The sequence below is a fragment of the Rhamphochromis sp. 'chilingali' genome (genome assembly GCF_963969265.1).
Source record: "Rhamphochromis sp. 'chilingali' genome assembly, chromosome: 8".
Lineage (NCBI taxonomy): Eukaryota > Metazoa > Chordata > Actinopteri > Cichliformes > Cichlidae > Rhamphochromis > Rhamphochromis sp. 'chilingali'.
Window position 1 is genome coordinate 39632342 of NC_137935.1, and position 25352 is coordinate 39657693.

The window sequence follows — 25352 nt, forward strand, 5'->3', positions numbered from 1 at the left end:
GTAAGTGGATTTATACATTACTTTGAATTTAAAGATGTCAAATAGCTCTTTCACACTACATATGACCATTTCACATTTGTACATGTATATTTTGGTGATCTCTTTCTCAGTATGTTTTTCTTCTTATGGAAATAAGCTAAGATTAAACCGGTTAATGTTAGGCTCCAGTGTCCTAAAAAAATCACACCTTTCCCCTGATAAACAAATTGATTGGATTCTCACATTGTGTGGGAATTGATTATCAATTACAACTTCAATGAGCCACTTCAAAGAAAGTTTCACCTGCGTGGGCAGCAACAGAAAGTCCAGATGTGGAAACAGAAGGTTTCCACATTAAAATATCGATATTTTAATCATTTTGGGTGAAATTGTAGTTTTTCATTAACAGGAACACAGTGGAAAGAAACTATCATTCAGATTGTCTACATTGGAAAGAACTACTCCCTCTTCCGCCTTTTATAGTCATGTGTGAAATACGGCTGTATAAATGTGTGGCAGCCTGTGGCGTGCGCACTCACAACAATGGCTGAGCGTAACTGGAGTCACGTGCGCACGTATTTTACATCCACAAACAGCCGAGACGTGGTTTGCGATACATGTGGCAAGAAAATGAGGTGTTGTGGCAACACCACTAACCTTGTCAAACACCTCAAAGTAAATAGTATCACAGAATATGACGAGCTTATGTTGAGGCGAACTGAAGAGGAGGAGAAGGACAGGTGCTGCTAGGGCGAGACAGACGTCTCTCACGGAGTCCTTTAGTGCTTCAGGCAGGCAAGGTGTTCACATAGTGCACAACTTCAGGTTTGTATTTCTAATTGATGAACTCTGCATTATTACGTGATAAGAACAAGTAATCTGATGTCCTGTAATCATTATGACGCTATAATTTGAGATACAATAAAAGAGTAAAGTTTTTGTACAAAGTATCGGAGCAGTATCGTCGATACCACCCTGAATTTTACTTGGTATCGGATCGGAAAGGAAATCAGTGGTATCACACATCACTAGTGATCAAACGTCAGGCCAAGCTGGAACTGATTCCTGTCTTCTGTGACTTCTACAACACTGTCCAATAGAGACACATGAATGAAATGCAGCGTCATTAAAAACACTGACGATCTTTATTTAAAAATGTAATATATTTACATCTGAATAAACTTTTAGGCATTACGCTGACGGACGGATGGATGGACCATGAATGCTTCCTCATCCTTCTTGTCATGCACCATGGAAGTGTCTGAGGGGCTTTTCCACTTGGAATGGGGATACTGTGTCCACACTTCAGAGGTGGAGTTTCCAGCATCTCACCTGAGCCTCATCTGCAAACAATCAGCAGGAGGGCTTCTTAAACCAGCGCTGCCTGCTACTCCTCGCCAGTTTGTTCTGCCATCTCCAGTGGTAACTAGGCTTCCCCTCTGCTCCAGTTCTGGCGTGCTCCTTCCCTGTGTTTAACCTTGTTTTCCCTGTGTTTAGGTCTCCTCTGCCAACATACTCATCCTACCCTCAAACTCCCTTACCCGTCCAGCAACTTCTTCTCCCTCTGTTGCAGAATTCCCGTTGGATTGTTCCCATCAGGAGCCAGGTGTTCAGTCTCTCGATAGCTTTTCCTCTGGTTCCTGCTCTCTGCTGACACTCCTAGCTCGAGCCACGTTCTCCATTCCCTCTCTTTAAACAAAGTCTCATAAATAGTTTAACCATGTGCATTGAATCTGCATTTGGGTCTAAGCTTTCTATGGAGGCAAGAAATCATCACAGTGACATCTATTCAATTTTTTAATTCAATTTTATTTAAAGAGCGCCAAATGACAGCAACAGTCACCTGAAGGCGCTTTATATTGTAAGATATACTTACAAAGAAAACCCCAACAATCATATGACCCCCTATGAGCAAGCACTTTGGCGACAGTGGGAAGGAAAAACTCCCTTTTAACAGGAAGAAACCTCCGGCAGAACCAGGCTCAGGGAGGGGCGGCCATCTGCTGCGACCGGTTGGGGAGGGGCAAGGAAAACAGGATAAAGACATGCTGTGGAAGAGAGACAGAGGTTAATAACAAGTACCATTCAGTGCAGAGAGGTCTATTAAACATAGTGGGTGAAGAAGAAGCACCCAGTGCATCATGGGAATCCCCCGGCAGCCTAATGCTGGGCATACACTGTGCGATTTTTGGCCCATTTCGAGCCGATTTTTCAGTCGTGCGACCGTTTTGGGGGTCGTCCCGAGTTTGGCCTTGATCGTGTGTCGTGCATTGTCTACATAACGAGGGTAACGGGGTAACGAGAAGCGATTAAAACCTCACGACCAGCTCCCGATCACCAATCAGGAGCTGGTCGTAAGAAATCGTAAGAAAATCAAACCTGCTTGAAATCCTGTGGGTCGTCCTGAGGGTGTCACTGCAGCGTCTCACACCGCGCACGCGCAAACGCAGAAATGAGAGCGAAGAGACGGAGTAGAACGGCGGTGCGGCGTGTGATCGGGACACAAGCGATGGAGGCACAAACTTCTCACCCCTGCGAGTCAATCGTACAGTTTGAGCAGGAGCTGAATAACGCGACTGAAAGAAATCGCACAGTGTATGCCCAGCTTATTGCAGCATGGAGGATTCAGGGTCACCTGAGTAGGCCATCAGCCTACTAAAAGGATACTGAAGAAACCCGTCGAAATAGTGTTAGTCTTCATCACTGCTGCTGCTGGACTCATTTGAACACCTCCGAAGTTTGCAAACAGGCAAGTATTCCTCTTCTTCCTCAAAGTCCTCTCGGGAACGCTTCCTCGAGCCTCCAGCTTCATGGTTGTCAAGCTCTTCGTGTGCATCTTCAAAAAGTCCATCACTGCTGCTCTCAGAGTGGTCGTACACAGCTGAGCTGGTCCCCGAATCAGAGTTTGCAAGCCTGGATTTTTTGCTACTACGCTCTTCTTCGTCTACATCTTCCTCTCTGGACCTTTTCGTGGATCCACCAGGCTGCGGTGCTTCTTCTGTTACCTGCTGATTGATGTCCTCATCGGCAATATTACCAGCATGAGGACAGCCCTCGCTATCAGTGTCAGAAGCAGAGAAGAAGTCAGAGTCATCATCGCTCCATCTGATTCTTTTGTTTGGTTCCAAATCTTCCTCATCCATCTCTCTAGACCTCCTCCTGGAAACACCTGGCTGAGGGTCCTCTTCTGGGATGTACTGGTGAACATCCACACGGTCTTCAAATGCCTCCTCATTTTCAATGCCAACAACAACCACAGCATTATGATCCTGGTGCTGTTCATTGTTGTCAGCATTGGCATTATTGTCCCTCACATTAATATTTTGAGCGTTGACATTGTTGTCATTGTCATCGTCATCGCTACCGTAGAGGTCATCATATTGTTCCAGTACTGAAGCTATTAGCTCATGCAGAAACCAACGAATATCACGGAGAGCGAGATACAGGCTCACGAAGCCTCCATTAACTGGTTCATTAGCAGGTTGCTGATCTCCATTTGCAAACCTTTGTGGGTTAACCTGTTGGCCTGCAAGATCATTAAATCTTTTAATTAACATCCATAACTATCTGCTGAAAATCAGTTTTTCATCAATTTCAAGACTGAGCACATGTGCTTACCGTTTTGGTTATTTTGTGGTCCGTCTCCACTTGCACTCATTTTGACTACAAGGAACACAAAACAACAATGATCAGTAAACCTCAACTAAGAATGTTCAGAGAATTTGCTTTTTTTGTGATGACTTCAGGCTGCGTCCGAACGTACACGCCTATGTTTGAAAACGCACGTTTTCCTTTTTCGTTTAAAAAAGAAAAAAAAAAATCCAGTCCACATGTGCAGTTTTGAAAAAATATCTCCTTCCACATCTAAACGCTAAAAACAAAGTGAAACGCTGTCAAGAACACGCCAAATCTTAATGTTGGCCAATCAGAAGTCTAGAAGCCTGGGTGGGAAAACCTCATAAAACCTTACGTACTTCTGAGAAGTTTTTGTCTTTTTCTGGAAAAGCAGCTAATTTTGTGTTACTTTCACGTGCCTTCATCGTTTCAAATGTTAATAACTAAAGACAGCTTTTTGGCTGGAACAGACTCACAACTTTGGAATGGACAAAATGCATACAGCATACATAAATGTCATTTTTTTAAATGACATTTATTCCAAACCGACGTCAGGATTTGGGTTGGGAGAGCGTCTGTGTTGAATGTAGAAGCCACGTCTGATGCCTCTGTGTTTCTAAATGGAGGCACAGTAACTGTGTGTGTATATGTAAGTGTGTCAAAACTGCAGATACTAAGATGAACAGACACAGTATGTTGTCTACAGCTGCCATTGTAGAAACTGATCTCATGTAAACACTAACGTGGCCACAGCGTCAACAGCGGCGCACACTTTTGACATTACCTGAGTAAATGTCCGTTTTCCTCGTCCACACCTAAACACAAAAACGTCGTTTTTAAAAATCTCACCTTTCAGTGACTCAATCTGCTGTTTAGGCGTGGAAGAAAGGCCCAAATGCAGAGACAAAGCTGCGCTTTCAGAAATGTGGACGCAGCCTCAGGTTCTCAGAAATTCTAATAGTTTGAGAACAAAACTTAAGTCTTCTCTATTTTCCTAAATGAACAAAATAGTCTCAGAAATAATCGTGTTAAAAAGAGCTTCTGTCACTCTGAGATATGATTAAGAACATTTTCTCATTTATGTACATTTGTTTTCCTGAATAATAGATCCACATCATCCTCTCTATGATGGAAAATATAGTCTAGTCTTGCACAATGTAAAGTACATAAATACTGTCCTGGCAGGCAGGAAAATCAGGCTTTATATATTTAAGTAAATGCTCTTAAGTTTATAAAGTGAAATTTGAGCTTACTTTAGTTCTTGGTAAATTACAGAGCAGTTAATCCTCAGGGAAACGTCGAAATGTCACTAAATAGTGGTCTGCTTTCATACGGTTGCAGTGTCTCTTCAGTTTTGTGTTCATATGCTGATGTTTTCATTCAAAACATGCTTAAATGCTGTGATGTCACTTTAGCAGCAAAGACTGTGGAATGTGCAGAGATTCTTTTTACATTTGCTCAGTTTGATATCTTTTAAATGGAGACAAAACAAAACAGACAGAAGTGAATCTAAAAGACTAAAGCAGTCAAAGTGTTATTATTTTTATTTATTCTGATAGTTCCTGTAAAGTTCTACTCTAAGAGATTCATCTCGGCCTTCATGCAGGATTAAAGCTCAATAACACACAAAATATAAAACATTTCTTTATGGTTGTTAGGCAAAGTTATCAAAGCATATATCCACTAATATGCTCTCATTCTTGCTCTGCTCCCTAATTTTTCCCTGGAGGCATCGCTATGGCAACAAAACAACAAGCTGTTTCCAGAGCTTAATATTGAACATGTCTTTGTTATAAACTTTATTTGTACAAATGTGTGATGTTGATGTGCACAACGTGGGATTTAGACCTCGGAGGGTTAATCAACAAATCACGAAAAATTAGCTTTAAATTTGTGTTCATGACGGTGCAGATTTCTGACATTTTGTGTACTTTAAGCATTTAACAATTTGATTGTTTTCTAATAAAAACTGTGTGAAACTCAAGTTAGACCTGTGTTTGTAAATGAACCGCCCATGTTGTGTAGCTTTCTGGATTTTATACTTATTGGGCTACATATTAATTTACTATACAGTAGATACAATCTAAACTCACATGTTTTGTGTAACTAAAGTGTTTAATCATGTGGGCTACAGACAGTAATCCAGTTATGGACTATATTGATATGAGAAACGTGCACACTTACTGCATTTGAATCATTTTAACCATATGTAACCAGCTGCATGTCATGGTCCCGGGACTTCTACCTGGTTTTTGGTGTCTTGTATTGTTGTTGTTTGACGTCAGTTTTAGGGTCCCTCGGTTGTTCTGTTAAGATGTTGCTTATTTGATTTCCCCTCGTGACTTCACCCCCTGTGTGTCCCCTCTGTGTATCTGCCAGTCCCCATGCCTCGTTTCTCCTCCTTGTGTTTTATTCCATGTTTTCCCAGCCCGCTATGTCTGCGTCTCTGTGTGCTTCCTGTTTTACTTTGATAGTCTCGCGTCAGTGTTGTGTTACTCCTGCCGTGTCTCGTTATGATTATCAGTGTCACCTGTGTTCCCCGTGTGCTCCCACTTCCCTCAGTAACCCTCTGTGTATTTGTGTCCGCGTCTCCTACATTTCCTACATAATAGAGCTATAATAAATGTTTGTTTGGGGTTTTTTAAGGTACAGAAATCAGCTGCTAAAATAATTGTTTTGACTTTTGGTGTTGGGAATGCTTTACGGTCTGTTCTGTAGGAACGCTGAATTAATATATTGACTGTCTGGCCCCTTCTGGCTATTTAATAGTTGCTGAAGGAGATTTTGTTCATCCCCAGCTGATCTCATCCATATTTATATAAAATCTAGCATACTCCACACCACACAAAGTCAGAAGCCAGTTAAAATCTGTACGTGGTACCTGAGGCGGTGCTGCACTGGCCAGTTGTTTCTGGCTATTTGCTGGTTCAGCCTGCCTATCACTGCAACTCTTGGCTCTTATTGGTCAGGCTGACGGCATGCTCACTCAACACAATATGAAACAGAGAACAATAGAAACATTAGTGCTGTTAGTCTGCTCCACTATAGCTACAGCGGTATGAAAACTGCCTTTTCCTTGTCACTCACTCACTAGTTTTCACCTTCCCAGTTTATCACCCTCTATTTTCAGCATACCCCCTATGTAGCACTATATGGTGTGTGTGTGTGTGTACAGAGAGGCAGCCAGGTTCATAATGGATATGAGGAAGTGTTTTTTTTTTTTTTTTTTTTTTTTTTTAAAAAGCAGCCACATTCAGGTAAAAGTGTAAAATCAAATGATCCATCAATAAAGGATAATGTTGGATCAGTGTTTCAATATTTATCTTTTATTAGATGTTCATGTGGTTTGGTTATTTGCCTTTTGGTTGAAAGTACACTGAGAGGACTTTTTCATTAGTGATCTTAATAGTATTTTTTTCATATTAATGTAATTTTTCATCTAATTGAATACAATCTATTTGTGTATGATTGTCAGTCCAAAGAGGGAACGTGAGGAGAAAGTACAAGGTCAGGAAGAGCCGGAAATCCCATCACTAGCGCTTTTGGTGCGAGCCTTCCTCTGCTCTTCCTCGTGTTGTGCCTCAGTGTGTGATGAGAGCAGTTCTTTTCCACTTGGTGGTACTGTCTGACTACCAATCAGTGTAACTTTTGCGACAAGTGGGCAAGCGAGTGATGTTGGAGACTTGCCTACGCAGGTGCTATAGTACATGCTGTGCGCTAAGAGACAGAGCTGCAGTGAAGCTTTGCTGGTCCAGCAGCGGCCCTCCCCTCCGCTGTAGTGATGGGATTTCCGGCTCTTTTTAGAGAACCGACTCTTTCGGCTCCGAACCGGCTCTTCAGGTTGTTTTGTTGCTTTAATTTATTTATTATTAACAATAATATAAAATTATGCACAAAAGGAATTACTAACGTAAAAAAAAAAGTGGTTTTATTTATATATAAATATATGCGGTGGCCCCTAGAGACAAAACACGTACAAACTCCAAAACACATTTCTAGCATGAACTGAACTTCCAAAGCAGAGCTACTAGATCACTTAAATTACACAATTGAAAGCATGTGTGTGTTGTTTGTGTATTTATACACAGGCACTCGTATATATATTCAAATAATTAAAAAGTTCATTTACCTGTTACTACCACACACCAAATCCGGTCGTTGGTACTTGCTGGCTTGTGTAGCCACGAGGTAACAAAAGCTCAACACTGCGCCCAGCATCCTGGAGCACTTCTGTTGTCTTTTGTACGTGTTTTGAGTTTTTATGTGCTTCTGAGTTTTTACGTGTTTTGGAATTTTTTCGTGTTTTGAAGTTTGTATGTGCTTTGTCTGTAGGGGCCACCGTAAATATACTTTTATTTATTCACTCCACATAAAATGTAATAAATAAATCATATAATACAAAAATCAACTATTCACAGTTCAACTTTTAACTATTTAAATGTTCAGCTTTTTCTTTTTAAACAAATTTAAAGTGAAACAACACAAAACACTGCAAACCACAACACAATTAAATATAAATTATAATATGAAAACAAAAAGAAGATGCATATTCTCTGTCATATGGACCTGCATGAATAAACTTTCTCAATCCTTTATCATCTGCAACTGAAAATAGTTGTGGATGATTACTATACCTTTCTAATGTGATGTTGTTGTCCCTGGCTCTCTCTCTCTCTCCCTCCCGCTCTGTTCCTGAGCTACTGAGTGTAACTAACGCCCCTCTGCTCAGCGTAAAGCACAAGGCTGGCATGCTGAGTGAAGCAGAGAGAAGAGGGGGGGGGAGAGAGAGAGAGAGAGAGAGAGCGCGAGAGAGAGAGAGAGAGAGAGAGAACAAAACAAACAAACCCCATGGCTCGCGATAAGGAGCCGGCTCTAAGAGCCGTTTCGTTCGCGAACGACCCATCACTACTCCGCTGAAACTGCTAGCTGACTGCGAGATGCTCTTCTCAGCCCGTTCTCAAGAGTGACACGTTTGTGCGCTCGCTCTAGTGGTTCCCCCTCAGAGAAAGCTCAATTAAATAAAGACAGGATCCGCTGCATTCCCAGTGCTCACTTATATTTCAGAGGCACTCAGCAGCCATCTGTAGTCCACTAGTCTAGTCTCCTTGATGGTGCTCATATTGCTTTCATAATTTCTGTGTATGCCCTCTCTCAGTGGGCCACTGCTGCTGTTCTAGTTTCCTATTATTTTGCTGTATCAGTTAACCAATCAGAAAAATATTATTTTTTCAATTCACTCTCGTCAGCCAGCAGGTCATCAGCTGTTCACTTGGTTTTGGGCACCACCAGTATTTCGTCACCGTCTTGGATGCTGTAGGATTGGAGAGCTCGCGTGTTGTACTTCATTTCCTCTGGACCGAAGGCACTGCCCTTGTCGATGTTGTACAGCCTCATGCTGTTGGTAGACAGCTGGACCACTGCTCGCCTGCTCCCTCCAGGCAGCTATGGAGCTGCCCAGCACAGCGTCCGTAGGAAGCTGAGTAAGCCGAGGGTTGCTCCGAATGATGACATCTACAGTGCTTAGCCCAACTGCCATGGTCCTCAAATCGTTGGCCTGAGCAATGCAGTCCAGGAGCTTAATCATCCGCTCCATCTCAGCGTTGAATTCAAAAGCTGAAGAGTCTGCGGGGTCCATGTTCTGGTCGTGATCTTCTGTCATGGAGCAGCTGTGTGCAGGCAGGAGTGGAAGTAGAAGGACCCAAAGTGCAGACACTCGGAGGCGGAAAGTAACTCAAAACTCAGCTTTTATTGCTGGATGGCAAAACGTGGCAAACGTAACAAAAATCCAAATAAACTTACATGAACAGGCAGATGGACCACACAGCATAAATGAGAATAGATCCCGACACAGAAACACAGGGCTTAAATACACAGAGGGAGCAATCAGGGAATGGGTAACAGGAGGGAAACACAGCTGGGGCAAATCAGGCCTGACGAGACAAGGGGAAGCAAAACCAGACACATTAACATCAGACATGGACTTTCAAAGTAAAACAGGAAACAGACTCACAAGCAGGCATTATAACAAAGGGAACAGAGACGTGGGACCAGGGCAGACACTGACTGGACGTGGGGATACAGCAGACAGAGGAGACAGCAACTATGGAACACAGACAGAAAAGCAGAACACTAAAACTCTAACCAAACCCACCCAGAGACCCTAAACTAAGAATAATCCTAAAACCCATAAAGCAAAGCTAGAATATAATGAAATAACAAAATAAACCAAAAACACAAAACACTGGGTCAACGACCCAGGGACCCTAACACTATCAGCAACTCCCTCTACATTACATGCAGCTGTGGGGTTTATTGGTAATATAAAAATACTGATTCAAGCACCTGTAAACTATGACTGAAATGTCAGTGTTTGGGACAAAAATGCATATTTTTATATAAATTTCACTACGATTGTGTCTAATATATGTGCGATCTTTTGAAAATTTAGGATTTGCAAATAAATGTAAAACTGTATTTTTTGAAGGTTTTGTTGTTTTGAGTTTTTGTGGGCTTGAACAAACATGTGCACTGATTACATCATTGATAAAGTATACCCAAGCAAAATAAATCATCTCCAGGGTCCTTCACAGCAAAGGTATTTTAAAATGTTAAACTGGTGCTGATTGAACTATTAAAATTGTTTTATAGTACTAGAGTACTAGTACTTTTAACACCGAGTTTTGTAAACTCTGTGTTAAGAGATTTCATCTACTTCTAAATGTCAAGTGCTTAGGCACTAAGGGCAAAGTACAAAGGCATAAGTCATTTACTAAAGTGATTCACAGTGGTATGAGTAGTAGAGAAGGAAAAGAAAGCAACGGTTACATTTTATAAGATTTTATAATTTCCAAAAGGTATTTTTCATTCGAGGATTCTCCAGAACAGCAGATTATTAAATGCCACACTGACCTGTTCTACTTTTTCCTCACAGTGAACCTCCACCTGGGCACGGCAGCGAGGTCGGAGGTCAATCTCAGCAAGTGGTTCAAGCTTGCCATACTTGTTTACGAGGGAATGGTATCGAGGAGGAGAGCAGGGTGTGTCGTCTGTTTTAACAGCACTTACTGTAGCACACATAAACCAACACTCATACCACTGCTCATACAGTGTAAACAAGGGTGTGGGTGTACCTATAAGGCAGCTCCTCTTCAGGGTAGTCTAAGTAGTAACGGATGAAGAACCTCTGCGTCCTCTCTCTCACTGTCAGTCACAGCACTGCCGTTTAGCAGTGATACTGAGGGAAGCCTGAAGAGGAGAGATGACATATTGTGTAGGTATCTGTTTATTGACCTTCTGCAGGTCAGAGTACAGCTCAGATCTGTGGATTATTCAAGCTCTCATCAATGTCCTCTACTTGCTGTGTAGGATGTCATTTCTCTCTAATGTCACAGACTTACTGCGCTATCATGAGGCTGCGTCGCTCTGCATTGGTGTAGGCCTGCAGTAAGGGAATGCCCTGCAGGCGCACCTCCTCCAGCCTGGGGAAGAAGTTCAGCTTCTCTACATCTTCCCACTGGTTTAGACCTGACAGTGCACGTGCGCGCACCAGCACACACACAAACACAAACACACATAGATGTCATGTTTCAAGCTTGCACACCAAAAAGTCTTTATAGGGATGGGGTGTGAAACTGCATATGTGATGAAAGTTGGACACTGTGCACTATTTTTATTTATTGAGGAAGCTGTGTGATAAATGCCATCAAGTGGAGTCAACTGAGTTGGGATCGGGGATGTAACGTTAAAATTAAGCCAGCTCACCAGACCTCTACAGTCTGGCTCTGTAGTAGCTACTCATGCCCACTTAAGACAGACAACCTGAGCCTACCTTACTTACAAGACATTATATATACAGTATAACAGATGCAATATAATACCACACAAATAACCCTCCATCATATTACACAATATACATATAACATTATGTCACTCTATTTAAACATGATACTTCATGTTAGTTTTAAAATGGTCCTATTGTGCATTTCCCCATTTATATATCTACTATTAGTGATGGATATGCATATTTAACCTGGTCACAGTTTTAAATGGTGTGATCAGAGCATAAACAAATGGATCCTTTGAGCCAGAAGCTCAAGCTCAGACTGCTGTAGCCTAAGCTTTTGTGCCTGACAGTGTTTCCTACCCTTGCCTCTGCATGATGTCAATTACAAAGGAGTGTTCTACATTAGCTGATACTAGAACAGCTATATCTGCAGCTGAACCTTCAGAGGTCATGTATTGCAGGAAATCTAGTTGTCAGGTTTTGATAAGGAAGAACCCCGTGCATGTTCATCTATGCTCTCCTTTTTTTCCTCAACCCCAACAGGACCTGGTAGATGGCCGCTCCTGACTACAGAATCAGAATCAGAGAGACTTTATTTATCCCCAAGGGGCAATTAAGATACAGAGCAGCATGACGTTAAAAATAAGGACAGGGCATAAACAGGCAATAAGAATGATATAAAAAAATGCTTAAAGTATACAGTATATACACAGTTTTAAAATTAAAGTGACTGAATAAGTGAATAAATAACTGTAAGTGACTAAAACTGAATAAAGTGTCGGCAGTGTAAAAAAAGAGTGTAGAGTAGTTTATGGGCGTAGGATATGGTCTTATTGGCTGGAGTTAAAAAGCAGAGTGGCTTTGGGGACAAAGGTGGCGCTCCTCCTCTCAGTCCTGCAGGAAGTGCAGCGGACGCGCAGCAGGGAGCCATTGAAATGCGGGACGAAGAATACGAGAGGGGTCATTGATAATTTTGGCTGCCTGTCTAAGGACCTGTTGGCTGAAAACCTGTGCAAGAGTTCTGACAGGCAGGCCAATGATTTTTGAGCACACTCATGCAGTGTCCTGCAGTCTGCTCCTGTTCTGAAGGCTGAGGGAGTGGAACCAGCAGGTAATGGAGACGGTCATGATGCTTTCCAGGAATACATAGTTAAAAAGTCATCATGATGGGTGTGCTGACTCCAAAGGAGCTGTTTCCTAAGGAGGTATAGCCGTTGGTGGCACCTCCCGAGAATCTCCTCTGTGTTAGCAGAGAATTTCAGGAGGCTGTCAAACCTCCTGAAATTCTTGTTCTTCTTGTTGCTCAGTGTCCAGTCTCACCGGTAACTCGCTATAAGCCTTTTCCTCTGCGACTTCTCTATGCTGTACACATCCAACAGCTAATACACCATCTTTCATTAATAGTTTGATATTCATGGTTACCCGTGTCACACAGTGCTTAAAGTGCTTCTTTTTTTAGATGTAGTAGAGCCTCATGCTGTTGGTAGACAGCTGGACCACTTGTAGCATCCCCGGTTGAAAAGATGGTCTCTCAAACTGATGGTTCACAATCCTTTTATTAAACCGCCGTGTATGTGTAGCTACAACACACAGAATAAAAGACTATTAGTAAATCAAACAGTGTGTTACCTTTAACCTTTTGACTTATTCATTAATCACAAATTAATTCTCTTTACCTTGCATAACAAATAACACTAAAACTTGTAAATTATTGCATATAACAGGGAAATCGTTGCATCGCTGCCTAAACATGATGAGGTACGTTAGCACCCTCTAGTGGGTGAAAACTTAGCCTTTATGCTTAGTAGCGGTCAGCAGCTACATGCTCCGTAAAACAACAGAATATATATCTACAGGACAAACTTTGTTACAAACCTTGTTCCCTCATCAACCAGGTGCTAAGAAACTGCTTTCGACTCAGTGTTGCACCTTAATAGCCGTTCTTTTTCCCATTCCTGTCCATTAACCATAGAGCACACCTCTCTGTGCATTAAAACTCGCGCTTCTGCTTTATGGTTTACGCCACTTGATTTACGGCACCTTGTCGCTCTGTGACTTTCAAAATAAAAGCACCCGCTCCAACAATATAATAGTCACTCATAACTTTACAAAACAATTTACAAAATATTAATGAGGTGATTTACACCACTGTCGTGAACTGCTTTTTCAGCTCAGCCACTGTCTGGTCCAAACGGATGCTCAGCTGGCACAAAGACAAACAATTTCTACGTTTGCGACTTTCAGAGTAACAGCAAGAGCACAGCAGGTTAAAGTTAGGAGCCGTCTGTAGGTTGACAGCTATACTGTTAAAAGTGAACCAACACAACCCAGGTCATGAACTCAAGAAGCTGCAGTTCACGCTGTTACGAACAGACTCTGAAACAGGAAGAGACCGCCGTGTAAGCCGTTTCATTAGTTATATTTAAGAAGAGTTAAGTTATTCACCTAAATGAATGGGTTTTTTTTTTTTTTCATTTTGCATTGTGTTGTACATGTAGAGATCAACAAATCACTAGTCGTACTGAATTTTAAGGTTTAAGCTTGTTTAATTACACGTTCAGCAGACATCAAAGTACATCCTCATCCAGCTCAACTGGTATCTTTTTTTCATCTTATAAATTCCAATCTAAAGTGAATTCACTGCTTGAGCTCAGCTTTGGTCTTAAACTTCCAAAAACAACACGTGGCTCAATAATCTTTGCCTGATGATTGACAGATAGCTCGCCAAGGCTGGAAGTAAAGCAAGAGAAACTCTAACTGAAAGAAAAAATCTAAAGAATGTTGAATTTTTTGAATAAATTATTTTCAGGGAAGGATATTCCCAAAAGTTAAGTTCCTGTGGACCTTTTCCCAACGGAAGAATGTTTTGTTACTCATGTAAGTGACTTCTTAAGTAATCTGCAGTCACATAGATGAGTGATGAAATGATCTCCCACTAGCTAAAAACGGTAGCTAGCTAGTACTGCTGGGACGCAATATTTTCATAAGCTAAGATGATCTTGAAAGTCCATTCATAGCTGCCGCCACTTCCTCCTCACTAATCCTCGACACTTCCTGACTTTCTTTGTCTCTGTCTCATTTTCTACATTCATGAGCTTCATGTGCTCCAGCTGTTTTCTCAACACACTCCCTTTATTTGTCACTACGTTTTCATTTTTGTCCTTGATTACCTTAATTTGCTGAATATTCCTTCTCTGGTCCTTTTCTTGTTGCTCAGTGTCCAGTCTCACCGGTAACTCGCTATAAGCCTTTTCCTCTGCGACTTCTCCATGCTGTACACTTCTCAGTACTCCTGTATTTTTTCGTCATCTCCCTGACTGACCTTTCTTTCATCCTACAGACCACCATCTGATGCTGCCTTGTTGCATTCTCCTGACACCACCTTGGATTCTCCTGTCTCTTTCAGATTGCATCTTCTGCATAAGCTGTAGTCCACCTGTGTCCACCCTCCTCCCCTCTTATGTAACCCAACGTTCCTCCCTCTCCTGCTGCCTCTGTTCCATCCCACCTATCCAACACCACCTTATCACCTCTGTTCCCTTCACTTCCATGTCCACTGAAGTCTGCTTCCATCACCACTCTCTGCTACTTCATCCGACCTACTCCAGAATTCCTGTCTCTTTTCTGACAACATCCAACAGCTAATACACCATCTTTCATTAATAGTTTGATATTCATGGTTACCCGTGTCACACAGTGCTTAAAAGCGTTTTAATTAGTTTAAGTCTGCCCCAGGGTAGCTGTGGCTACAACTGTAGCTGCCTCCACCAGTGTATGAATGTGAGAGTGAATGAATAGTGGTATTGTAAAGCGCTTTGGGTGCCTAGAAAAGCGCTATATAAATCCAATCCATTATTATTATTATTATTATTATTATTAATTCATCTGTGTCAGGCTGTGGGTCTCAAAACCAGAGCAATGCTAAACTGCTCTGTAGAGTTGGCGTGAGGCACAGATGATGATGCCCATTGAACCATTCTGGGAATGTTTCACAACTGCACGTCTGCCATTTCTCCACAAGAGTGAGCCATAAAACAAACTCTTCATTTCCATGACTAAATGCCAGAATGAGTCCATAGATTTTTAGCGCCAGTTCAGCCAGAAAAGTGTGGCTTTAAGTACATCAGACACCAGGTGTTCTCAGGTTGCTCTCCTCCCAAGCGTAGGCAGCTGTCGATAACAAATATGTTTCCATTCTAGCGTCGCGTGATAAACTTGAAACAGGCCTGTACAGTAGAATGCAGAATGTAATGAAATATTCTCGTATTTCCAGTTTGCAGCCAAAAAAGATGATCTGCCTCTGTGGCCTCACTCAACCTCAGCCCAGTGAGCTGCATCCCATCCCATGCAGCCATGCATGCATTTCACCACACCGCTGCGGACATGCTGAGGTACACAGTGTTTATATGTTACTGTAAAACTCAAATCCAAGGTAGTTCAATAAGTTCAACTTAAAAAAATATCTGTTTTTGTTTTTTCATTTGGCTGCACATACTTTGGTCTTGGCCACAAAAGGCTTCTTGTTGGGTTGAGTGAAAAACATTGTGCACTGTTTTTGGAACAGTTATTTGCTGCTGTACATAAATGCACATAAAAGGCTACAGCCTGGACAGATAACCTGAAATGAGCCCATCTCGACATCATGTTGCAGTGTCTGCCTTTTTTTAGCAAATTAAACTGAATCTTTTTTCATAATGTTGAGCAGTTTTGCAGATTAAGTACACACTGCATAAAAGTGTGCATTTGTATTGTTTCAAAGGCAATTTTATTATAGTGAAGATTTCTAACACAAAGAAGCAATGCATGAATCATATTAACCCTTTAAAGCCGGTTGGAACGGCACGCTCCGTTTTGCATAACTATTTTTAAATCCCGGTAGCACTGCAACCACGTAAGCTAGTGCAATAATTTTTTTTGCATATGAAATAGTGATGGGATTTCCGGCTCTTTTTAGAGATCCGGCTCTTTCGGTTCGGCTCACTAAAAAGAGCCGGCTCTTTCGGCTCCGAACTGGCTCTTCAGGTTGTTTTGTTGCGTTAATTAATTTAACAATAATATAAAATTATGCACAAAAGGAATTACTAACGTAAAAAAAAAAAAAAAAGTGGTTTTGTTTGTACGTGTTTTGTCTCTAGGGGCCACCGCATATATTTATATATAAACGTATATAAATAAAACCACTTTTTTTTACATTAGTAATTCCTTTTGTGCATAATTTTATATTATTGTTAATAATAAATTAATTAAAGCAACAAAACAACCTGAAGAGCCGGTTTGGAGCCGAAAGAGCCGGAAATCCCATCACAACTCTGCCCAGCGTAAAGCACAAGGCTCGCGTGCAGGGTGAAGCGGAAAAAAAGTGCAAGAGAGAGGGTGAGAGAAAGAAAAAAAATACAACCCACGTGACGGCTCGTGATAAGGATACGGCTTGTGTCGTTCACGTCAAAGAGCCGGTGTTCCAGATCTACTGGCGTTTAGATCAACTGGCGTTGGTCGAACAGATGTGTGGCATTCTTGCGTTTCAGGAGCTGCTACCGACAAACCAGCAAAAAAACGCCAAATGTGCCATCTGTGACACTTGTGAGGTTGTCTCAAACACACTCCGTCAGTCTTGATGCTGTTGAACAACAAAATGTTTAAAATGTGGCGAGTTTACCTGGTGATATCCTCATGCGCGACGCGATCGCGAAAACAGCAAACAAGTAACACCACGCCGATGTTGTTCACAGGACAGCAAGAGTAAACGATCGGGAGACTCTTGTCGTCGTTATCGTTCCCCTCGCACGGTTTATTTCTCCGGTTTCAGCGTTTTTGCTTCACAACTAAAGCGAGCAGTTTACTTTGTGCACTAACATGGACTCGAGTCATGAATTGCCTATATTGGCTGGAAATATTAATTTCCAGAGAAAGGACACAGGCAGACGATGCTTACAGGAAGTGATGTGACAACACTAATGAAATATTGATGTGTCATGTTTGTCCAAGGCGTATTTCATTGTTATGGGAAAAGAGAATATTAAAATCATGATGACCAATTTGGTGATTTTTATGACTTTGTGTATATAATTTGGAATTTTGTACAAATGTAGGCCAATAAGGAATATATGATATCATTTCATTCATTTCAAAGGTTTATTTGCATGATTCACAAACAGACACAATTGAAAGGTACAAATGTGTTGTGCAAGAAACGAAATCAAACGTGGTGCAGATGTGTGTCACAGGCTGATCTGGCTGTAGGCTGTGGCACTACAGCGCCACGCTGGTTGACTCGAGTCCATGTTAGTGCACAAAGTAAACTGCTCGCTTTAGTTGTGAAGCAAAAACGCTGAAACCGGAGAAATAAACCGTGCGAGGGGAACGATAACGACGACAAGATTCTCCCGATCGTTTACTCTTGCTGTCCTGTGAACAACATCGGCGTGGTGTTAATTGTTTGCTGTTTTCGCGATCGCGTCGCGCATGAGGATATCACCAGGTAAACTCGCCACATTTTAAACATTTTGTTGTTCAACAGCATCAAGACTGACGGAGTGTGTTTGAGACAACCTCACAAGTGTCACAGATGGCACATTTGGCGTTTTTTTTGCTGGTTTGTCGGTAGCAGCTCCTGAAACGCAAGACTGCCACACATCTGTTCGACCAACGCCAGTTGATCTAAACGCCAGTAGATCTGGAACACCGGTCCGTGAAAATATCCGGTTGTTCAGTGATGACGCGACGAATCCTACTTCCGGGCCTAAAGTAGTCTGCGTTTAATATGGCTTTTGTGTTGTTAACATGTTTAATGTTTTGTATTTTCTTCTATTTGATCTCAAAAAGCTCCTAAAACAGTCAGTGATCACTGTTGACCTCCCTCGGCTTTTATTACCGCTAATCATTTATTTAAGCTCAGTTTTTAAAACCTTAGGATGTAACTACAGCCCAGCCCATGCAGCAGTATATGAATGACTAACCTCGTATTGTGGATGGATTATCTCAGTTGTTCTCCTGGCTGAAGTTTGGTCCTTTTACAGCATCCTGCCATGCGATTACATTTGTTCCTGACCACCGAGAACACTCACGTTAACTTTTATCGAGTGGAAAAAAAGTTAGCTTGTTTATATTATGCTAACATAGCTGTGTCGCTAGCGGTCACGTAGCACATCATTATATACCAGCTAGCCCAACTTCAGTAACCCTACAAACGTCACTGCTGTTTAGTTTTCTGTCTTCATTTATGTTGGAAGTGATAGCAGAGCTGTATGTTTTAATTTGTTTCCAAAACCCCGCAGTCAGGACATGCTATATTGTATTTAGATAGAAGCTAGCGAGCTAACTTCCTGCTAACTTCTAACTCCGTTAAATGTCATAAATTCCGTTTTCATGGATGCCTGGATGCTAAACTCAATTGTTAAACCTGGTAGAGCAGAACGCTGATCATTTTATTAAAGATGAAAGACTTTAGACAGTTTTTAACTCTCAGTAATGCCACAGTGATCGTTTGATATATGGACCTGCAGCGGAGTTTAGGCCCAGACACGGCTAGTGACGTCAGACTGAACAACCGGATTGTCGGGCATAAACCGTCCGTGGCACAAAAAAGGTTGGAGACCGCTGATTAAGAGGACCCGAGGGAAGCCCGGAAAGCTAAGCAGAAGTTATTTGGAGAGGAGAGTGACTGCCGTTGGTTGAAAAGAGAGGTAAAAAAACTTCAGTGGTGTTGCACACTATTTTATATTATTTTTTAAAGTCATTGTTAACCCTTTAAAGCCGGTCAGAGCAGCACGCTCCGTGTTGTGTAACTATTTTTAAATCCCTGTAGAACCGGAACCGTGTAAGCTAGCGCAATAATTTGTTTTGCATATGAAACCGGAGGAGTTGTACTTACATCTGATGCCATCAGCTTGTCCTCGGTCACGGTTTCCTTCCACATAAAGCTTTGCAAAAACTGCATAAAAAGCTCTTGCAGGAACAAAAACATAATATTCCAGAAACACGCTTTGCCGATCCATCAGCTGTTCGTAACACTTCCCACATTGAAACAGACGTCAGCGCGAACGATCGCATGTCCGCCATTTCCTGCCCAAAACCGGAAGTGATGTCATTTTCGCGGAAATTGTAGTTTTTTACTTGTAGGCCTTAAAAGCCTATACTGGTCATGTTTGACTTTTCTGAATAGTTGCTGGGATGCTTAGAACTCGAATTGCACTGCTGGAAATATTTTATTTTGATGCACCTGCTGTTTTCTTTGCAAATTTGCATCATAGGATTGTTTTTTCGTTTTTCCTGCAGTATATAAAAATTGGTGTATCTCCAAAATAAAACTATGAAGACACTCAAAATAAATTTCCTGTTGTTGTAAACTATTTTTTGCAACTTTTTTGTATTTAAAGTTTTGAGGGATAAACCTCTTAAATTTCTCCAAGTAGAAATATATGTAAAAAACAAAAAACAAAAACGATTTTCAATTTTTTTGTAGTTTATTGCACTTTTTTGCAATTAATGTAGTTACTATGGACTTAATGCATACATATTATTAAAATATGGGCTATAACAGTTGCATAGCAAATTGAAATGCTCCCACAAACGGCACTACAACATGTAAAAAAATAATATAAGCTCTGGCGGACTTGGTTCTATAGTAGGTCTTAAAGGGTTAAATAAATATCGTCAAATAATCGCGATCTCAATTTCAGTGAAAATAATCGTGATTATCATTTTTGCCATAATCGAGCAGCCCTAGTGCAGCAACAAAAACATAATATTCCAGAACAGGCTTTGCCGATCCGATCAGCTGTTTGTAACACTTCCTACGTTGGAATAGACGTCAGCGCGGACTATCACATCTCCGCCATTATCTGCCCAAAACCCGAAGTGACATCATTTCGCGGAAATGTAGATTTTTTTTTTTACCTTCAGGGCCTATACAAGTATATACTGGTGTTTTTAAAAGTTATGTTTGACTTTATGACTTTCTGTGTCGTTTCTGGGATGCTTAGAAGTCAAATTGCACTGCTGGAAATAGTTTATTTTGATGCATATGCTGTTTTTTTGCAAATTTGCACTATAATATTTATTTTCATTTTTCCTGCAGTATATAATAATTGGTGTGTTTAAAAAATAAAACTATGAAGACACTCAAAATAAATTTCATGTGGTGGGAAACTATTTTGTGCAACTTTTTTGTATTTACAGTTTTGAGGGATAAGCCTCTTAAATTTCTCTAACTAGAAATATATGTTAAAAAAGCAAAAATGATTTTCAATTTTTTTGTAGTTTATTGCACTTTCTTGCAATTTATGTAATTACCAGAGGTGGGACCAAGTCATTGTTTTGCAAGTCTCAAGTAAGTCTCAAGTCTTTATCCTCAAGTCTCAAGTCAAGTCTCAAGTAATGTCAGGCAAGTCAGAGTCGAGTCTCAAGTCACTGGTGTAAAAGTCCGAGTCAAGTCACAAGTCTGAAACTTTGAATTTCAAGTCCAAATGAAAAAAAGCATGTTGCAGTTATGCTAAATGTAAATATTAGACCATGTAATTTTTAAATCTGTGTTTTTCTCAACACATGACAAAATAGTGAACTTAGAAAATATACACAAATTGTGAAATTGCACCTCTTTAAAATGCAGCTCAATTAAACCTAGCTCCAAGAATAATTTTCACCGACAGTTCTGAGATAAGCTGCATGTTATTCTAGGATGCGGTTGTAGGACTGGCTTTAAAATCGCATGACAAAAATATCATACACATTAAAAAAACTGCATCACCAACGTAGCCTGGACAACATTTGCTAGTTAGATGAAGTCAGCTATCTCATCTTAGCATATTTATAATCATACGGTTCTTGGAGTGAGCGCATACACTCATGAAGTTTAGTAACTTCAGGTCACTGCAACAAGCCCAGGTACAGTTTACCGACGGATGGGTGCAGGACCTTGAAATGCACCGTGTAGAAAGTAAAGACCATCGTACGTATCATAAGTTTACCAGTCTCACAAATCGTCGTCATAAATACACATTCGTTAACCATTTATTAATATAACCTTTGAGCTCAACGGTAATTAATTAGCAGTGGAAATAATTTCTGGTAGCATCACAGAAATGTAGCAGTGACAATAATATTGTATGCTGTAATCGTACTGGGCAATTAGTGATACAAAAAACCTGTTTTATCCTGTGAATAAAAGTATATGTTTTTGTCAATGTACCATAATAACAGAAGCGAAACGCAATATTGTGTCAGGACAATTCACTATTTATGCACAATAAATAAAGGAGCATAGCACGACAATTTCTGTTCAGCGCCAGACTTGCTTGTAACCTATATCACTAATTATGTTAAGAAAATGACGCATTAACTACAACAGCAGACTGACCTTTGTGTAAATGCTTGGAGCAGACTAACCTGTGAGCTGGAGTGTTCTAGGACGTTATATTTGATCTTTGAATGGCTGCAATCCAGGCCATCCGTCGCGTCTTTGTTACTTCGGAAACATGGCTCGAACAATTTCTCTTCAACGACGTAATCCGATAACAACCGATCTCTTTACCCGTCGGCTTCCCGTGGCTGTCATGCGACCGGCTATTGCAGTTAATAATACAACAGCTTCTTGACATTTTTGTGTTTCTTTTTATCGCTGTGTGACTGATTTCAATTGAAAGCCTGCGTGCGCTAGTACCTCTTGCCACGAGTTCCCAGAATCCTTTGCGGTTTACCCCTGAATGACGTCACATTTTCAATCTCTATATAATATGCATGTTAAATTTTATATTTGGGGTGAAATATCAAGTCTTTTCAAGTAAACCGGTTCAAGTCCAATTCAAGTCCCAGGTCATTGGTATAAAAGTCCAAGTCAAGTCACAAGTCTTAGAACATTTTTTCAAGTCAAGTCTAAAGTCATAAAATTAATGACTCGAGTCCAAGTCATGTGACTCGAGTCCACACCTCTGGTAATTACTATGCACTTAATGCAGACATATTATTAGAATTTAGGCTGTAATGGTTGTATTGATGTATAGCAACTTGAAATGCTCCTCAAAATGGCTCCACAACATGTAAAAATATAATATAAGCTCTGGCGGACTTGGTTCTATGGTAGGTCTTAAAGGGTTAAAGATGATCAAAAATCAAACACAGATTGTTGGCGCTGACAACCAAACACAGGCTAATTATCTGCTCAAAAACGCAAAGTGAACGTCTCTGTCGAAGGTTTGGAAGACAAAGGAAAGTCTGTGTATGTTTCAATCTGACAAAAAGAGCAGCAATGCTGAGTTAAAGTAACAAAGAAGGAATATTTGTAACTCCATCCTTTGGATGAGATAGTAACATACTGTACAGTAATAGAAGTGGAACAGTAAAGTTAACATTTACTCACTTCACAGTATGTTACTGTGTTTTACTATCATTTACAACCTTAATGTATTTTTTACAGTGTAGAACCATCGGCTTCAACCCAGAGGAAAAATACTGTGTGTTTGTAGCTCCAGCCAAGAGAGATTAGATCAAGATTTGCAGTTCATCGTGTCTCATTAAAAGGCCTGATGTTTATGAATATCAGTCACATAAATGCTCATTCTGTGTCTGATCCTCCTCTAGTTTGCAATAGGACACTGAGATAAAACAAACCCAGGGACCTTGGCCCCTTTTAAACATCCAAAGCAATTATTGGAGAGCAGTGAATCTTTGTGATCTAATAGTGCTCTCGGTGTTCTTTTTGAGCTTTTAAACTAATTCCTGATTGATCGCTAATTATCGGTGACGGGGTCTCTAGAGGGAGCTGGGCCCCCCCCCTTCTTTTACCACCAAGTACGAAGCAGCTATAACTTTCAAAGACTCTGCTGCTTCCTGTTGCAGCTCGATATTCTGCAAGAATATTAATCGTAGCCTTTCTTTCCAATAAAGAGGGTGGCGCTTCCCCACAGCAAAACAGTGGAATCCCAATAGCACCTGGTGGATGGTGCAGTAGTCTGGGAAGCAGCTTTATTGATCTCAAGTAGTTTGACTGTATCATAATTTCAGGTGCATGTCCATACCAATCAGCTGTTGAACTTTAATTCTCAAGTCCAGCATCAAGTGAGTCCTGCTGCACTTTTTCTCTGTATTGACTTTGATGCCGAATCAAAAACATGGAACTGATAACCTTCTGTGTTAATGACAGAAGCGTCTCTTAATGGCACATCGATTGATGTTTGCTGTTTGGATGTGAATTGCTCTGCCAACAAAAGCATTAACAAAGAGGATCATTGATGACAACGTATTTATTTCTTTCAAGGTCGGATCAATCGAGGTGCAGGTTTTGTCTTGGAAATCTATTCCTTCAATTTGCACCGTGCAGCAGGATCCAGGCTATAAAGGTGGAGGCGGTGTGGTTGTGCAGCTCAAAGCTGCTGTCCTGCTTTAACCGGAGAGGCACTCTGAAGGCTCGAGGAACTGCCGTTAGACTGCAGACCTGTGAAGGTACAGTCATGGCTTTGTGATATGCAACATTCGGAAAGGTCAGTTTTTATGATTATTACCATCATCTCATAATAGCCCTGAGCCAGCTGACATCACTGATTGCTCCTCTGGAAAGTTTTTCAAGTATAACGCCCCAAAACAGGCTCCTTCATCTAAATGACCACATGTATTACGGATGTTTCCAGGTTTGTCTTTCTGTCTGAAGTTGTTTTATTTTAACTGTAAATTTGGTGAAACAACTATCAGAATCTTTACTTTTGTCACAATCCTCTGTAAGTAATAATGAGAACAATTCAAGGATCAAAACTGACCTCCTCTCCATTTGTGGCCGGCCTCCTTATGGGGGACTGTGGTAGAGTGGATCAGTCAGAACGTCACTGGTCCACTCCCTGACTACTCCAGTTTGCACACTGAAGTCCCCCACTGAAGCACGATACTGGCTCCAGTGCATCTGTCAGAGTGTGAGTGTGTGCATGAATGTGACTGAGTGAATGAGGTAGTAACAAGTGCTTCGAGTGTTCAGTTAGAAATTCACTATATACGTCTCAGTCTGTTTACCATTTCATGTCCTAGCCTTCCTCGGATTTGCTTTAATCTCTCCTCGGCGGTATTCCTCTAGAGTGAAACGATGACACAGCCTCATTGATATTCACAAAATATCCCAAACTGTTCTTTGTTGTCTTTGGCTGTTATTACTGTAACACCACAATTATTGTTCCAGCAACAGCGTAGTCCAAATTACTGACTTTCTTTTTAATAAGTACGAGTATACCTTTCTCACTTTTACAGTGGAAAAAAACATTGACTGGAGGAGAAAATGATTGTGTACACTGCAGTATGTCTAAAAGTCAAAAGGAGGCACTAGTGCTCCACACACTGGCTGATTCTATACATACAAGCGGTTCAACAGCGAAGCACAAGAGGGAAATGTTGAGCTCCGTCGTGTCTCCGAGTCTTCAGTCCTGCAACACATCTACCCAGAACTATCAGTCAGTTCTCTGCTGATAAACTTAAAAATAAAAGATCATGTTTCAGATGGAAAAACACATACGGAGATCATAGGAGGATACAGGACAGTGTTCAGATATCATTATTGCTACTGATACTGCCAACGTGTCATTAATAAAGATTGCATATCAACAGCTGGAAAGATCAGATCCATACTTTCACAAAACCAATTTGTTGGTTTATCGGTGGGAGTTCTTTAACATCAGCATGTCTAACCAGCTGTTTGACCTTTCGCGACATGCTTTTAGTTCAGCTCGTTTAGAAATAAATGTCAAAACCTCAACCGTCAAAGGAGTTTGCAAAGAAAAGCGTCTGGACTTCTTTAAGTTGCTTGAAGACGTTTCACCTCTCATCCGAGAAGCTTCTTCAGTTCTAAGGTCAAATGGTGGGGAGTCCAAAACCTCAATCCGACAAAGTCCCAAGCTCATTGATTTAATTAAAGGCACAGTCCACTGAATCCATAGATTGTACCGAGTGTCTGATAATAGGATGCTTTTCTTACCCAAAACTGATTCCTGAGGTCTGAAGATCC

The 25352-nt window shown here is 41.0% G+C and overlaps 2 protein-coding genes across 2 annotated transcripts in view; both read right to left on the minus strand.

Moving 5' to 3' along the window:
• Positions 1-25352, minus strand: part of sgsm2 (small G protein signaling modulator 2) — a 377356-nt gene that overhangs the window by 196402 nt on the left and 155602 nt on the right. The gene's annotated exons all lie outside the window — the stretch shown is intronic.
• On the minus strand, positions 48-23822 carry tbcela (tubulin folding cofactor E-like a; the record flags this gene model as incomplete). The annotated part of the gene is made up of 7 exons (XM_080889069.1): positions 48-3505; positions 3598-3642; positions 4379-4409; positions 10504-10658; positions 10796-10839; positions 10992-11118; positions 23684-23822. 7 exons carry the CDS (start codon positions 23820-23822, stop codon positions 2670-2672), a joined length of 1377 nt encoding a protein of 458 aa, XP_080745195.1. The 3' UTR covers positions 48-2669.